At 42.6% G+C, this 17,500-nt stretch overlaps 1 protein-coding gene across 3 annotated transcripts in view; it reads right to left on the reverse strand.

Moving 5' to 3' along the window:
* The window catches only part of LOC108415385 (protein unc-13 homolog B), a 177,711-nt gene that overhangs the window by 29,884 nt on the left and 130,327 nt on the right, over window positions 1-17,500 (reverse strand). For 2 of the 3 annotated variants that reach the window (XM_037531697.1, XM_037531696.1), the window contains 10 exons: window positions 16,306-16,374; window positions 15,500-15,589; window positions 13,599-13,739; window positions 12,800-12,999; window positions 12,161-12,246; window positions 11,982-12,017; window positions 10,147-10,188; window positions 8,444-8,570; window positions 7,897-7,993; window positions 6,168-6,311 (listed from right to left, as the gene is read on the reverse strand). In XM_037531697.1, the coding sequence (XP_037387594.1) occupies window positions 6,168-6,311; window positions 7,897-7,993; window positions 8,444-8,570; window positions 10,147-10,188; window positions 11,982-12,017; window positions 12,161-12,246; window positions 12,800-12,999; window positions 13,599-13,739; window positions 15,500-15,589; window positions 16,306-16,374 (1,032 nt within the window). The remainder of the gene's footprint in view (window positions 1-6,167; window positions 6,312-7,896; window positions 7,994-8,443; window positions 8,571-10,146; window positions 10,189-11,981; window positions 12,018-12,160; window positions 12,247-12,799; window positions 13,000-13,598; window positions 13,740-15,499; window positions 15,590-16,305; window positions 16,375-17,500) is intronic. The other variant, XM_037531695.1, reaches the window with a different exon arrangement.

Genomic DNA, 17,500 nt, shown 5'->3' on the forward strand with positions numbered 1-17,500 from the left:
GAGAGTGAGAGAGAGAGAAAGTGTGTGAGATAGAGAGAGATAGAGAGATAGAGAGAGATAGAGAGAGTGAGAGAGAGAGAAAGTGTGTGAGAGAGAGAAAGTGTGTGAGAGAGAGACAGAGAGAGGGAGAGAGAGAGAAAGTGTGTGAGATAGAGACAGAGAGAGTGAGAGAGAGAGATAGAGAGAGTGAGAGAGAGAGAAAGTGTGTGAGATAGAGAGAGATAGAGAGATAGAGAGAGATAGAGAGAGTGAGAGAGAGAGAAAGTGTGTGAGATAGAGAGAGATAGAGAGATAGAGAGAGATAGAGAGAGTGAGAGAGAGAGAAAGTGTGTGAGATAGAGAGAGATAGAGAGATAGAGAGAGATAGAGAGAGTGAGAGAGAGAGAAAGTGTGTGTAAGAGAGAGAGAGAGATAGAGAGAGTGAGAGAGAGAGAAAGTGTGTGAGATAGAGAGAGATAGAGAGAGATAGAGAGAGTGAGAGAGAGAGAAAGTGTGTGTAAGAGAGAGAGAGAGAGAGAGAGAGTGAGAGAGAGAGAAAGTGTGTGAGATAGAGACAGAGAGAGTGAGAGAGAGAGAAAGTGTGTGAGATAGAGACAGAGAGAGTGAGAGAGAGAGAAAGTGTGTGAGATAGAGACAGAGAGAGTGAGAGAGAGAGAAAGTGTGTGAGATAGAGACAGAGAGAGTGAGAGAGAGAGAAAGTGTGTGAGATAGAGAGAGATAGAGAGAGATAGAGAGAGTGAGAGAGAGAGAAAGTGTGTGTAAGAGAGAGAGAGAGATAGAGAGAGATAGAGAGAGTGAGAGAGAGAGAAAGTGTGTGAGATAGAGACAGAGAGAGTGAGAGAGAGAGATAGAGAGAGTGAGAGAGAGAGAAAGTGTGTGAGATAGAGAGAGATAGAGAGATAGAGAGAGATAGAGAGAGTGAGAGAGAGAGAAAGTGTGTGAGATAGAGAGAGATAGAGAGATAGAGAGAGATAGAGAGAGTGAGAGAGAGAGAAAGTGTGTGAGATAGAGAGAGATAGAGAGAGATAGAGAGAGTGAGAGAGAGAGAAAGTGTGTGAGATAGAGACAGAGAGAGTGAGAGAGAGAGAAAGTGTGTGAGATAGAGAGAGATAGAGAGAGATAGAGAGAGTGAGAGAGAGAGAAAGTGTGTGTAAGAGAGAGAGAGAGATAGAGAGAGTGAGAGAGAGAGAAAGTGTGTGAGATAGAGAGAGATAGAGAGAGATAGAGAGAGTGAGAGAGAGAGAAAGTGTGTGTAAGAGAGAGAGAGAGATAGAGAGAGTGAGAGAGAGAGAAAGTGTGTGAGATAGAGAGACAGAGAGAGGGAGAGAGAGAGAAAGTGTGTGAGATAGAGACAGAGAGAGTGAGAGAGAGAGAAAGTGTGTGAGATAGAGACAGAGAGAGTGAGAGAGAGAGAAAGTGTGTGAGATAGAGACAGAGAGAGTGAGAGAGAGAGATAGAGAGAGTGAGAGAGAGAGAAAGTGTGTGAGATAGAGAGAGATAGAGAGATAGAGAGAGATAGAGAGAGTGAGAGAGAGAGAAAGTGTGTGAGAGAGAGAGAGACAGACAGACAGAGTGATAGAAATTCAGACATAAGCCCCTCAGCAGAGGAAATAAACAGACAGCTAACAACAGATTAAACAACACTAATTAAAATAAATGTACACTTTCCATTAAAAGCCTCAGACTGTCAGAATAAGGGTCGTGTTTTGTGGGTCTCTTTAACAGCTTAAAATATTGAGTTATTAAAAATATTGAACAGGTTTATTCTTAAGAAAATAATATCAGGTGGAAATATTGGTGATTAGTATAACGCAGTATTAGTGCTACCTGGGAATAAAGCCCAAGGCCACATATGGTATCACCTTGTTGTGACATCAGCAAGGTGTTTAAACCACCTTTGGACCACAGAAGTTTCAGTAAGAGCTTTTAACACTAGTTTGGAGAAGAAAACCAACATTATTAAAAATGAAAACCCTCTTCACACCAACAAACACACTTTGATGAAGACGAGAAGAGCTGAAGATAAACACACCCAGAGCATCAACACAGCGCTGCTCCACGCTTTACTCACTCAACTAAAAATTACAGTGAGAAACATTTCAAAAGAAAACAAAGTGTCCTCGACCGTTTGATGGGCAGCATCACTCAGCGGAGAAAACAAGCATCAAACACTCGGCGCAGAGAGATAAACAACAGAATAACAAACAGGAGGTACAGCGGAGGCGCTCCCCCGCCGACGGGTCCAGATAATCAGCTCGTATATTTACTCGTGACTTTCACTACAGCTGCTTAAGTATTTAGGGAATCGTGTTCGTCCACAGGTTGTTGCTCTCGCTCATATACGGCTGTCAGACAGCAGCGCTCCTTAAAACTCATAAATAATAAAAATAATACGTTATTTTTATGGCTTTTAATGAAATATTACTCAATAAGGAGGAGGTGGAGAGCCGACAATAAAGAGTCTTAGTTCGGTCAGCGAATATGAAACACACTAGACCGAATGGTGGACCTCGAGATAGCACTAAAGTCTGGACTACTCAGGCTCAGGCAACAAATCTGTTCTTTCATATTTAACATTGGATTAAAAGCTTTAAGAAGCACTAGAAAAAAACTCATTCTATCTAACGAGAAACTGTAGAACAGACTCGGTTTATATCACAATACCTACATTTAGAGTCGGTTATTCATTCAGCCTAATGAGAAACTGTAGAACAGACTCGGTTTATATCACAATACCTACATTTAGAGTCGGTTATTCATTCAGTCTAACTGAGAAACTGTAGAACAGACTCGGTTTATATCACAATACCTACATTTAGAGTCGGTTATTCATTCAGTCTAACTGAGAAACTGTAGAACAGACTCGGTTTATATCACAATACCTACATTTAGAGTCGGTTATTCATTCAGTCTAACGAGAAACTGTAGAACAGACTCGGTTTATATCACAATACCTACATTTAGAGTCGGTTATTCATTCAGCCTAATGAGAAACTGTAGAACAGACTCGGTTTATATCACAATACCTACATTTAGAGTCGGTTATTCATTCAGCCTAATGAGAAACTGTAGAACGGACTCGGTTTATATCACAATACCTACATTTAGAGTCGGTTATTCATTCAGTCTAATGAGAAACTGTAGAACGGACTCGGTTTATATCACAATACCTACATTTAGAGTCGGTTATTCATTCAGTCTAATGAGAAACTGTAGAACGGACTCGGTTTATATCACAATACCTACATTTAGAGTCGGTTATTCATTCAGCCTAATGAGAAACTGTAGAACGGACTCGGTTTATATCACAATACCTACATTTAGAGTCGGTTATTCATTCAGTCTAATGAGAAACTGTAGAACGGACTCGGTTTATATCACAATACCTACATTTAGAGTCGGTTATTCATTCAGCCTAATGAGAAACTGTAGAACGGACTCGGTTTATATCACAATACCTACATTTAGAGTCGGTTATTCATTCAGTCTAATGAGAAACTGTAGAACGGACTCGGTTTATATCACAATACCTACATTTAGAGTCGGTTATTCATTCAGTCTAATGAGAAACTGTAGAACAGACTCGGTTTATATCACAATACCTACATTTAGAGTCGGTTATTCATTCAGCCTAATGAGAAACTGTAGAACAGACTCGGTTTATATCACAATACCTACATTTAGAGTCGGTTATTCATTCAGCCTAACGAGAAACTGTAGAACAGACTCGGTTTATATCACAATACCTACATTTAGAGTCGGTTATTCATTCAGCCTAACTGAGAAACTGTAGAACAGACTCGGTTTATATCACAATACCTACATTTAGAGTCGGTTATTCATTCAGTCTAACGAGAAACTGTAGAACGGACTCGGTTTATATCACAATACCTACATTTAGAGTCGGTTATTCATTCAGCCTAATGAGAAACTGTAGAACGGACTCGGTTTATATCACAATACCTACATTTAGAGTCGGTTATTCATTCAGCCTAATGAGAAACTGTAGAACGGACTCGGTTTATATCACAATACCTACATTTAGAGTCGGTTATTCATTCAGCCTAATGAGAAACTGTAGAACGGACTCGGTTTATATCACAATACCTACATTTAGAGTCGGTTATTCATTCAGCCTAATGAGAAACTGTAGAACGGACTCGGTTTATATCACAATACCTACATTTAGAGTCGGTTATTCATTCAGTCTAATGAGAAACTGTAGAACGGACTCGGTTTATATCACAATACCTACATTTAGAGTCGGTTATTCATTCAGCCTAATGAGAAACTGTAGAACAGACTCGGTTTATATCACAATACCTACATTTAGAGTCGGTTATTCATTCAGCCTAATGAGAAACTGTAGAACAGACTCGGTTTATATCACAATACCTACATTTAGAGTCGGTTATTCATTCAGTCTAATGAGAAACTGTAGAACGGACTCGGTTTATATCACAATACCTACATTTAGAGTCGGTTATTCATTCAGTCTAATGAGAAACTGTAGAACAGACTCGGTTTATATCACAATACCTACATTTAGAGTCGGTTATTCATTCAGTCCTAATGAGAAACTGTAGAACGGACTCGGTTTATATCACAATACCTACATTTAGAGTCGGTTATTCATTCAGTCTAATGAGAAACTGTAGAACGGACTCGGTTTATATCACAATACCTACATTTAGAGTCGGTTATTCATTCAGTCTAATGAGAAACTGTAGAACGGACTCGGTTTATATCACAATACCTACATTTAGAGCCGGTTATTCATTCAGCCTAATGAGATACTTGTAGAACGGACTCGGTTTATATCACAATACCTACATTTAGAGTCGGTTATTCATTCAGTCTAATGAGAAACTGTAGAACAGACTCGGTTTATATCACAATACCTACATTTAGAGTCGGTTATTCATTCAGCCTAATGAGAAACTGTAGAACGGACTCGGTTTATATCACAATACCTACATTTAGAGTCGGTTATTCATTCAGTCTAATGAGAAACTGTAGAACGGACTCGGTTTATATCACAATACCTACATTTAGAGTCGGTTATTCATTCAGCCTAATGAGAAACTGTAGAACAGACTCGGTTTATATCACAATACCTACATTTAGAGTCGGTTATTCATTCAGTCTAATGAGAAACTGTAGAACGGACTCGGTTTATATCACAATACCTACATTTAGAGTCGGTTATTCATTCAGTCTAATGAGAAACTGTAGAACAGACTCGGTTTATATCACAATACCTACATTTAGAGTCGGTTATTCATTCAGTCTAATGAGAAACTGTAGAACAGGACTCGGTTTATATCACAATACCTACATTTAGAGTCGGTTATTCATTCAGTCTAATGAGAAACTGTAGAACAGACTCGGTTTATATCACAATACCTACATTTAGAGTCGGTTATTCATTCAGTCTAATGAGAAACTGTAGAACAGACTCGGTTTATATCACAATACCTACATTTAGAGTCGGTTATTCATTCAGTCTAATGAGAAACTGTAGAACGGACTCGGTTTATATCACAATACCTACATTTAGAGTAGGTTATTCATTCAGTCTAATGAGAAACTGTAGAACAGACTCGGTTTATATCACAATACCTACATTTAGAGTCGGTTATTCATTCAGCCTAATGAGAAACTGTAGAACAGACTCGGTTTATATCACAATACCTACATTTAGAGCCGGTTATTCATTCAGTCTAATGAGAAACTGTAGAACAGACTCGGTTTATATCACAATGCCTACATTTAGAGTCGGTTATTCATTCAGTCTAATGAGAAACTGTGGAACGGACTCGGTTTATATCACAATACCTACATTTAGAGTCGGTTATTCATTCAGTCTAATGAGAAACTGTAGAACAGACTCGGTTTATATCACAATAGCCTACATTTAGAGTCAGTTATTCATTCAGTCTAATGAGAAACTGTAGAACAGACTCGGTTTATATCACAATGCCTACATTTAGAGTCGGTTATTCATTCAGCCTAATGAGAAACTGTAGAACAGACTCGGTTTATATCACAATACCTACATTTAGAGCCGGTTATTCATTCAGTCTAATGAGAAACTGTGGAACGGACTCGGTTTATATCACAATACCTACATTTAGAGTCGGTTATTCACTGTTTGTTTTTTTTACCCTGGCGAAGCGTCGATTGTACTGCGCTGCCACGCTTGGGTCAGGACAGTCCAGTTTCTTGATGATCTCAAAGCTTTGGTTGAGCTGAGTGAAGATGTCCACCACCGAGCTGGAAAACAGAGCATGCTCCGACGTCTGCTGGAACTGTGGAGGTGAAGAGGGGGTCAAAGGTCAAGCTGATGGCCTTATTTTTTGTTTTCTAGCATCATTACAGCAGCTTTACGCTTCAGGACCGAAACAGGACAAGCCCAGGGAAGCTCTGACTGGCTCCCGGGTGTGGACAGTGTGGACCGAGTCTGTTCTATATGAAACTCAGGTTCAGAGAACAGTGAGTCTTCAGTTGGCAATAGCCAGCTTTCGTCTTTGCTCCTTTAACCAGCTTCAAAAAGCAGAGCGAGAAAATTCTGCTTTTATTTTTAAAACACTGTGACGTGTTTTAAATAATTGTGGGTCCTGCTGTTGGTAGAAGTAACATAAAGTCTGCTGCCATTAACTACAAACACAGACGTGTCTAATTAAGGACACAATATGTTGGTTTTAAACCCTCTGTGGTGAGAATGTTTAACAGTATCAGTGAAGCAATCACATATGTAATTAAAAACATACTGTAATGATGTGCAAATCATGCAAATCTTGTTTTATTGAAAAGACACATTTCAAATGTTGAAACTGAGAAATGTTTTTGTTCTTTAAAAATATCTGCCAATATCTGCCCGTTCCACGTGCAACACGGGTGGCAAAAAAGGCTGGTAAAGTTGTGTGATGCTAAAAAAAACACCTGGTGGTTGATTGGCAACAGGTCAATAACATGACTGGGTATAAAGAGCATCTCAGAGAGGCGGAGTCTTTCAGAAGTAAAGGTGAGGAGGGGTCACCACTCTGTGAAAGACTGCACCATCAAATAGAGCAACAACTCAAGAAGAACGTTCCTCAACATAAAACAGCAAAGAGCTTCTGCTTTTCATCTTCTACGGTGCAGAATATCATTAAAGACTCAGAGGATCTGGAGAAATCTCTGTCTGTGAGGGACGAGGCTGAACACCAGTATCTGCTGGCCGTGATCTTTGGGCCCTCAGGCAGCGCTGCATTAAAAACAGACATGATTCTGTAGTGGAAATCACTGCATGGGCTCAGAAACACTTCTGAAAACCACTGTCTGTGAACACAGTTCATCACTGCATCCACAAACGCTGTTAAACTCTAAAACACAAAGAAGAACCCAAATATAAACAGGATCCAGAAACGCTGCCACCTTCTCTGGGCCTGAGCTCATTTAAAATGGACTGAGGGGAAGTGGAAAAGTGTCCGGCGGTCCGACGAACCAACATTTGGAATTCTTTTAGGAAATCATGGACACTGTGTCCTCCGGGCTGAAGACCACTCAGCTTGATATCAGTGCTCAGTTCTATAGCCAGTATTCATGATGGTGCACATGACATGGGTGACGTGCTCATCTGTGAAGGCTCCATTAATGCTGAATGATATATACATGTTTTGGCAACCTATGCTGCCATCCAGATGACGTCTTTTTCAGGGAAGGCCTTGATTATTTCAAACCACGTTCTGCATGTATTGCAATATGTACATGTTTTCCTTTAAAAATACGGCTGACTTGATCAGCACATCATTGCATTCTGTTTTTTATTTACATTTACCCAACTGTTTTGGAAATAGGGTTGTATATATTAATAGATGGTGTGTGTGTGTGTGTGTGTGTGTGTGTGTGTACCCCCTCTCTCTTATCCCTCTCCAGAGCTCCGTGCATAAACTCCATAGAAACCTCCTCATTCTCAGACAACCACTGAAGAACAAACGGCAGGAACCACCTACAGAGAGAGAGAGAGAGAGAGAGAGAGAGAGAGAGAGAGAGAGAGAGAATAAACAGCTGATACTGGGCCTTTAATGCTATGTATATATAAATGAGCTCTGTTCTGATTGGCTGCCTAATTTATATCTCATTTAAAATTCTTTCAGACTGAAACACTCCTTATAAGCTCAAGGTGAGTGGGCGGGGCTAAGCTGCTGTGAGTGGATATATGTGTGTGTTGGTTTTTGTGACATCACAAAAACAAGGCTGGGGTGTGGGGACTGTATGAACTGAGGAACGAACATTAACCGTGTTTACAGTCTAAACCAGACTCTTTGTGTCTGAAGGCTGAGGACGACTCAGTTTTCCATCATATGAGACTTTAACGCGGCCGTGTTCATGAGCTCTGATGTGATGCTGACTTCGGTGGTCCTGAGAGAGAGAGAGAGAGAGAGGGGGCTGAACTCACGCTGGATACTCTGGAACCGCGTCGGAGAACGCCGGCAGCTCTCTGACGTACTCGTTATAGAGCCACTTCACTTTAAAGTGCAGGTTCATGTAGTCCGCACTCCTACACAGCCGGTGCTTCTCATGCTCTACACAAACAAACAAACACATGCATTAATGCACCATTTAAACCAGTTCAGACTCACCAGTAAGACTCAGGGTTTTTGCTCTTAAAGAGCCAGTAAACTGAAGTGAGTTTGAGAAACGTGTTAAATTACAGTGTTCAATCTCTCCGCCGTGTTGGGAGCAGACAAAGAGCGTGTGAAAGAGCCGGAAGCTTAATTCCTTTATTTACGCCTTCTGTTTTTATTCTTAGTGTCCTCCAGAATCACTCTCCCTATGTTTAAAGCTGTTTAGGGTTGATTTCAATGTTGATGGTAAACATGTAAGAGTAATTCTACCTTCTGAAAGGTTAAAAAGCTGTAATCGCCTATTTGCTCTGCTTTACCAAAGGCTACCAATGACTGTGGCTGATAAGTGACGGATAGTTCACGTCCTAAAATCTGACTGTGTTCAAACCTCACTGCGGCTAAACTCTGGATACGTATAAACTCTACACCACGTGATGAGGTTAACGGGTTAATCTTTGAATGTAATGTTGCTCACATGGAGCACCGAGTGCACTGATGAAGTAAGAAGCAGTTTTCTATTTAAACTCAGTGGCTGACGACTTATTTTCTTAACTAGAACCAGGCTGGTCAGTTAGCTAACAGGCTGAAATAGCCAACAGCCTAAACAGCTCCATTATTAACATCACAGACCTGAATTACAGCACTTACAGTGTGACTTACTGTGTAATTTGAACGTCTTACACGCTTAAAACGTTCATGTTTCAGTGAGAAATCGCGTCAGACCCAGGCTGAGCTCCTAATTCCCTAAATAGTGTTCTAGCTATGAGTGTTTAGAAATTCTAGCCTCTACAGCCAAACAGTGCATCATGTATGGAGTGTGGACGTGTCCGATTCCCAAACGACTGTTTCTGAGCTGTGTTTTGCTCTGTTGGGCTGCAGCATCCAGTATTTAAACTCCTACGTAGTTCACTATGTAGGGAGCAGGGAGCTGTTTGAGATTCAGCCCCACTGTGAGGAGCTGGACTGGTGCTAAATAAGACTCAGTGGTAATTTGGTGACCAAAAAGTATTTATGCATCGAACGTTTTTTGTGTATTAAACAACGTTGTGTTATCATATGTTCATTGTTATATGAGTTAAGTTAAAAAAACATGAAATGACCGCAGCGCACAGCGATGGATGACCGAACGCTCTCCTCATTCAGCGGCCCATGGTTGCTTGGAAACCATAGCAACCTCTAAATGAACCACATATCTTGGCAGAATATTTGCTTATGTTGATTATTATTAATAATGAATGATTTTCTGAGAAATTGTGTATTTTATCACGGAGAAGGGAGTTTTACTCCGCTTCGTGTTGAGCCTAAGAACACCCTTCCCCGTGGTAGAATCACAGAAACCCACTGCCTCTCGTGGCCAATTGCTTTAGGAAACAGGCCTGATAACAAATACATATTAAAACACAAATGAAAAAATGAAGTCATGAGATGTTTGATAAAACCCGACTTGCACATTTTCTACATTACTGCATTTCTGTGGCTCCAATCGAATGACATCATTCAGAGGAAAATACATTAAATAACACACAAAGCTTACCAGCATAAAAGTCACACTTGCGGATGCGGAATGTGGCAGGAGCTACGATGATGGTGAAAAGAAGGAGTAAACAGACAGATGAAGTAGATCAAAGAGAGATGAAGGAGAGGAAGGAGTGAGTGTGAGAGAGACAGATAAGCTAAAAATATTCAGGAAGGTACTTTGATCTGCTTTAAAAACATTTTTCTGCTATGAATTACAACCAACACTATTGCTAAGATGTCGTTCACAGTGGCGGTGATGGGAACCAGACGTCCGGCTCTAAAAGCTCCTCACAGAAAGTTCCTCCATGAAATGGCTCGGAATTCACTGCCTGATGACTGAGACGCTGTTTTAGGACAGTTCTGAGAAGATTTTAGCCTGTTTACTAATATATTCATTGTTTATTTCATATATCCATACTTGTTATTTAAGACTATTTTCCATCATCATCATTCCATATGAGCTCAGGAGACTCGTGTAGGTTCTCTGGTGGTTCTGGATGGTAAATAAAGCGTCTATATCTGTGTTGTAGTCATGGCGACGCCTGGTTCCCATCACCACCACTGGAAAGATGCCTGAACCAGTTCACACCAAACCTCTCAATCCTATTAACTGGTAGAGAGAGTGTTCCGTGTGATACTCGCTCTTCCTCTGAGACTCTTTGTGCTGTTTCTGGAAACAGTCAATATAAAGCGCTGGAGTCGTGCATCATTCTGTCAGCCAGGTGTTCATTACACGACTGAAAATAGCCCAACAGGCGGTGAAAACGGAGAGAAGCTCACAGGTTTACAGGGTTTCTTCTCTGCTTGTCATGAGGGAACACACACCAGATGCTTACGGGATCACACGACAGCTACAAAAAGCTAAAAATGCTTCGACCTGGAGTTCCTAATACGGCATTACACCGACTGCACAATGACACATGGCTCAGATTTTCATCTACCAGGCTTAACATGTGGGAAAGAGGAGAGGGACGGTAATGCGTCCAGCTTCTTCTACAGCTTTCTACAGTTATGCTGCTGCTACTGTTCCTGCAGCAACAGAGCGAGGAATAAACGAACAAGCGGAGGGGTGATTTCTGTGCAGGTCAAATGTTTTCAAAAGAAGGCCTGAAGATAATTCCAGGTGGATGATGACGAGCAGAACTGAAAGACGGTGACCTCCAGAAAACGGAGCTTTTCCTTTTCTCTTTCTATTAAACAATATGAATCTTTAATCTGTTGTAATTAAGAGCGCTTGTATCCTCTATGGGAACTGCTGTGTTACGTTAGCGGTGGTGTATATTCACTCTCACTGTATGACCAGCCGTAGTCTGTAGTTTTCTGTACATATGTACATATAGACTAACTGCTCAAAATGACCTGATAAAGGGACCAAGAGAAACAGTCCAAAATGAGTTAGAAAACATCCCTACAGTTTTGCTCCAACAACGGGCCCAAAATTGTATTGCGCACTTCTATGACCCAAGAATAGCCACACTGGTTTGCACTGAAGTCCCTGTAGTTACTGAACACTAAGCCTTAGTAAGTAGTCAGTGTGAAATGTTCAGGGATTAATCAATACTTCATTACGTTACATCGGGCTGATGGAACTGGACAAATCGATGTGATGTCTGGAGGTGTCCAGGAGAAACCTGCTCTAATAATCAGCTCATCAGAAAACAAGAATGAATGTTACTTTTTAGTGTGATGGCATTTTTATTTACATGGATTTGATATTTAATGTTTATATTTTTTTTTGTAAGAAGCCAGCAGGATTACAGTGACGTATGTTAATCAACTGCATCTGAAAGTCCCTCCGCCAATCTGTTTGTCTCACTCTGCTGTGACCAAGGTGACCCTAGGCTGATTTACCATTCCTCCAGTGTTTACGGTCAATATAATCAAGCACTGAAGGAGAGAGAGAGAGAGAGAGAGAGAGAGGAGGGTGTGGAAGGACACATAGACAGATGGGTGAACATGATGGAACAATCTAGAACAGCAGGTGCTCTCTGTACAGTGTACACTCTCTCTCTCTCTCTCTCTCTCAGTACCTTCCAGAGCATACTTCATGTCCTGAGCGAAGAGCGTCCACATGACCTCTGCACTGACCTTCCCCACGTTCAGCTCCTGAGGGAACCTGCACATTTACACAGAGAGCGGGGTTAAAGCGTTTCTCGACCTTTGTGATCAATGTTTATAGAAGCTGATTCTGATCTATAACGGACATCTCGGATTGGGTTGTCTTAGCGTTTCCGGCTGATTCCGCGCTGAATCCCAGAGCATTCAACCCTTTCGGAAATGTGTTAACGAACTAGAACACTAAAATGACTCGAGTACGCGTATTCGTTACGTTACGTCACAGGAAGGAAAAACGGCTCAGGATGATTTTAGGTTTTAACAGGACTGTAAAATATGAGTGTCGTAAGTATGTATATTATATTTGCTAGTACAAAATTAGTTACTAACTGTACGAGTGCCTGAATGTTGCCAAGTATGTTTAGGATTCAAATGCAAAATGCAAAATGTTCAACACATTGCATGTAATTACACATTTCCACCAGAGGGGTCCCCAAATCCCCAATACACACAGATGTCAAACATAGTGCAGCTTTAATCAGAGCTGTCCTGTATGTGAAAGCACACCCTCACTCTGAGTGTGTGTGTGTGTGTGTGTGTGTGTGTGTACTCACTGGTTTATAACAGGCGTGTATGCATGTTTATCCTCCTCTGTAATGGACACTATGAGGGTGATGAGTTTGGGCCAGAAGTCCAGGTTGTGGATGCTCGGCCCCGCCTCCTCCACTGGAGCGCTCTCTTCCTCCTTTGCCTTCTCTTCATCCTCCTCTCCTTCTCCTTCTTCCTCTCCTTCTTTCTTTTCTTTCGGCTTCTCCTGAGAAAGACGGAGCAAAGAGAACTCTTATTTAAAGGGCCCATGTCCTACATTTCTCTGGCTTGCAGCTTAAATTCCACACCAAGTTTTATATTTAATGTGGTACATAAACCACATCAAACTGAAGTTGAGGTTTCACTAGCTAGTCAGTCCATAGTAGCTAAGCTGCATTCATTTACATTTTTGGCTGATGCTCTTATCCAGAGCGGCTTACAATTCAATTACTGCACACAGGTAGGCGAGGGTGGTGTTAGGAGTCTTGCCCAAGGACTCTTATTGGTATAGTGTAGGGTGCTTGCTCTGGTGGGGGATTGAACCCCAGGCTACAGCGTAGAAGGCAGAGATGTTACCCACTACACTATACCAATCGCTATATCATTCATCAGGTTTGTGATGTCACAAGCAAGACCACATTTACATATGACCACCCATTCAGCTTATAACAATTTAAAATGTAGAATAAAGGCTCTTTAACTGAATGATAATTTACTCAAAAGGACTGTGTAGCTCAAATGTTCAGAGTGTGTGTGAGTGTGAGTGTGTGTGTGTGTGTGTGTGTGTGTGTGTGTGTGTGAGTGTGTATGTATGTATACACTCACAGGTTCGCTGGCGGGTTGGAACTGTCTGCTATAGAGCTCCTGGCAGTTGTTGAAGATGTACTCGTACGTGGAGTTGAGGCAGGCCTTCACGCAGTCCCGCACCACATGTGCCGCTCGAGGAGGAGCCTGCAGTTCCTGCACCTGAACAGAGGGGGGCGCCACCAAGAGAGAAAACATTTAGCACTCAGATTAACCTGTGTGGTGAATGTGCTGGCCCTCCTGTGCTGAGTTAGTCCACTCAAACGTCATCTGATCTACGCTACTTCATCAGACACTACAGAACAGTTACTTCCAGCCAGGCGAGCTGATTGGCTGAGAAGCGCTCTAACGGTGCTGTTATTTCAACATCACAGGTTTTTCACAAACGCTGTGTCACTCCACTGAGACGCTGTAGGAGACGCTCAAGCCATTTGAATGTTTTTACTTCTTTGCCACAAACAGAAAACGGACAATTAACAGACAGCCGATTTGGTCCGGCTCTGAAGACGAGACGACGCTAAATTCCCAAACTGTCGTCAGTACTGAGCAGCTTTTCAGTCGGCAGCTGTGACAGAAGAACAGCTGAACAACCTGGAATCAGCCAGAAATGAACCCAACACCATTCGCCAAACTAAACGGGCTGTAAGAAGCTTTACAGACCGGCTGGAACAAAACAACATTAATACTGATCTGGACAAACTGACCAAACTGAGCTGAACCTGATATTGGCTCAGTTTTACGGCTCAGTCTGTACTTTAAAAGGCGGGGCTTACAGCAGACTGTGCAGGGAGTGGGCGGAGCTAGTTACTCTGACGTAACAACGAGCTGCTCGTTAAGGAGCTATAATTAGGAGGAAGGAGCTGAACATTAAAACATATTAAAGCCGCGTTCACGGCCAGTTTATTCATTTCTTACTGTATTTATTTAACTGCTGTAGTAAAGCAGTAGAGCACTCGAGGAGGGAGTGATCACCAATAACATCACGGCCACCAGATCACAGCCTTGGTGTAATTTCGCGACAACACACTCCCTCTCGTCTTCTATAGCTTAACTGTGTATCTACTGCACAGACAGCCTGTCAGAGTTAAGAGTGACAGTTGTAACCCACCGGTAACACATGACTTGTCAGTAATTAAGGCATTTACTAATGAATAACTAATCAGAAAATAACGAGTCATTAATCACGAATGAATAAGTCATATATTAACAACAACCAGACTAAATTACTAACGCATGTACTAATGAATGAAGATGGTCATAAAGGCTTTATTCAGCGCCTGAATTTATCAGGAATTCATGTGTTAATTAATGTTGCCACAAGATCCCCCTCATTTATGACAATTAATCATCAGCTAAACTTCCCTCATCATGACCGCCCAAGTGTCACATCAATGACAGCAGAAGGTCACCATGTTCAAAGCTTTGAGTGTGTTCATTTTCTGCTTGCAGAGCCACTAAAACAATTGCAGAACACTCTCAATCCGCTTTAATGCTACGCTGCGTCCGCCACGGCTGACAGCGCACAACACATTTAAATAAAACATGTAAACAGAACAGATGTAAATAAAACATGTCCAATGTAATGTCCAACTAAATATTAATGAGCTGTATTAATGCGCTCATGGTGAAGGTTGGAGCCGCTGCAGGCCGGCACACGTTTCACACTTTTCTCTTGGCAACTTTTCTACATTAAAACCATTCAGCAACCTTCGTTTTTCAGAATGTAGCTGCCCAAACAGTTCACACACAAAAATCAGCCCCCCGTCGCAATTCAGTGGAAGACCCTCCATCTGGCAAACTGCCAGACACACAATCTAACATGTTACATAAGCTGAAGCTGAACAAAGAGAACAGCAGTCAGTCTCTCGGCACAGCTCCACTCCCTCTCTGAGGGCTTCTCCTCTCTGATGTCTGCCTTTTACCTTCATCCTGAAGAAGGCGATGCTGGTCAGCAGGTCTACGGTGGACTTCAGGTCAGACAGGCGAGGTTTGCTGCTGGCAGGGAAGTTATTCTGCACGACATACATGTTCAGGAGCAGGTTAGCAGCGCACAACTGATAGACAATAACATGTATGTTATTAGGTGCCTGCTTTGGTGTTCCAGGTGGTTGCTAGGGTGCCGCTAGATGCTCGCTACGGTTTCCAAAGTGGTTGCAAATGAGGTGCTTGGTGGTTGCAGCAGTATCCTAGGTGGTGGCTATGGTGCTGTTAAGTGGTTGCTATAGTGTTCCAGGTGGTTGCTAGGGTGTGGCAAGGTGCTCGCTTTGGTTTCCAAGGTGGTTGCTAGGATGTTGCTTGGTGGTTGCTGCAGTATCTTAGGTGGTGGCTAGGGTGCTGTTAAGTAGTTGCTATGGTGTTCTAGGTGGTTGCTAGGTTGTTGCCAGGTGATCACTTTGGTTGCTAGGCTGTTGCTTGGTGATTGGTGCAGTATCCTAGGTGGTGGTTATGGTGGTGTTGCTAGTTGGTTACATTGCTATATCTCGTGGTTTCTAGGGTGTTGCTAGGTGGTTACAATGCTCTCTCTTGTGGTTGCTAGGGTGTTGCTAGGTGGTTACAATGCTCTCTCTTGTGGTTGCTAGGGTGTTGCTTGGTGGTTACAATGCTCTCTCTTGTGGTTGCTAGGGTGTTGCTAGGTGGTTGCCTCTCCAAAAGCACTTTATACACCTGTGGACCTGCATGTAGTGTGTAGAGCGTATATGTAAGTGTAGTTTCATAAATTATGACTCACCCTGTAGGTGGACAGGTCAATGCGCAGAGAGTTATGGAGTTGATCCAGCAGCCTTATGAAACGTTCTCTCTACAGAACAGAGGAAAAAAGCAATTAGCTGGACAACTCGAGTAAACAAACCCACAAACAACAACAAAACAAGCTTCTAACACTGAGCTCACATCTGCCCACACACACACACACACACACACACACACATACACACATCTCACTACAGTGCTCAGAGACCCTCAGCTGAGCACACACAACACAGACTCTCCCAGGATCAGGACCCTCAGGCCTGCGGGACCAAACGCTCAGAGAAGACGAGGGAGCTGAGCGTGATGCTGAACGACATGTAGGAGGATCAATAAGTCAGGGGCGTCCCACGGAGACGCGATATCCCACAATGCATCACTCTCAGAGAAACTGACGAGGCTCCGAAAGACAGAAGCAGAGAGATGAAACAATGCAGGACGCTGTCAAGGTTACTGAGTCAGAGACAGCAGAGAGAAACAGAGTTACTCTAATCCGACAGGCCCACACAGAGCGCCCACGGCCTGCTGCAGTGCAGCTGCGCTGTGGACTAATGAGATCAAACACAGTCTTCATCTTCCCAAAAACCTATGGTGTGTGTTTCAACAGGTAACACTCGCACCGCTGCAGATACAATCAACCATTTACTGATGAGCGCAGTATGAAGCTGCAGGCGACACTGCTAAATATTTTAAGCAAAAGCAAAGAGCAGTGCACTCACTGGGGGGCAATGCATTCCAATACAATCCCAAAGGACCCTTGAGATACTAAAAATGGACTCTAAATAAACATTCAAGAGCTTGTCAGAAGTTCTGGGTTCTGGGACGCCCAAGTGGCGCAACCGAGCATTGGCTCCCTTAGTGAGTTCAACCCCTGATGCTACAGCCGTCCGTAGCCAGGAGTCCAAGAGAGCACAGTTGGCCTCGCTCTCTCTGGGTGGGTAGGATGGCCCCCCTACTCCCCCATCACTCTGTGCGATGCCAGTCAGTGCAGGCGTCTGTATGGTGATGTAACAGATCTGGCGGTCAGTGTTTCCTCAGAGCGCGTTCGGCCGTCCCGTGACGTTGCGTGAGCAGCAGTTTGAAAACAATCTGTGGCTGGTTTCACAGGTCTCTGTGGACACCTGTGCTGCCTTCACCCTCCTTGCATTGGTATTGTGTGATAGGGGAGTTCTAAGTAG

This window comes from Pygocentrus nattereri, chromosome 20, assembly GCF_015220715.1.
Source record: "Pygocentrus nattereri isolate fPygNat1 chromosome 20, fPygNat1.pri, whole genome shotgun sequence".
In the NCBI taxonomy this organism is placed as follows: domain Eukaryota; kingdom Metazoa; phylum Chordata; class Actinopteri; order Characiformes; family Serrasalmidae; genus Pygocentrus; species Pygocentrus nattereri.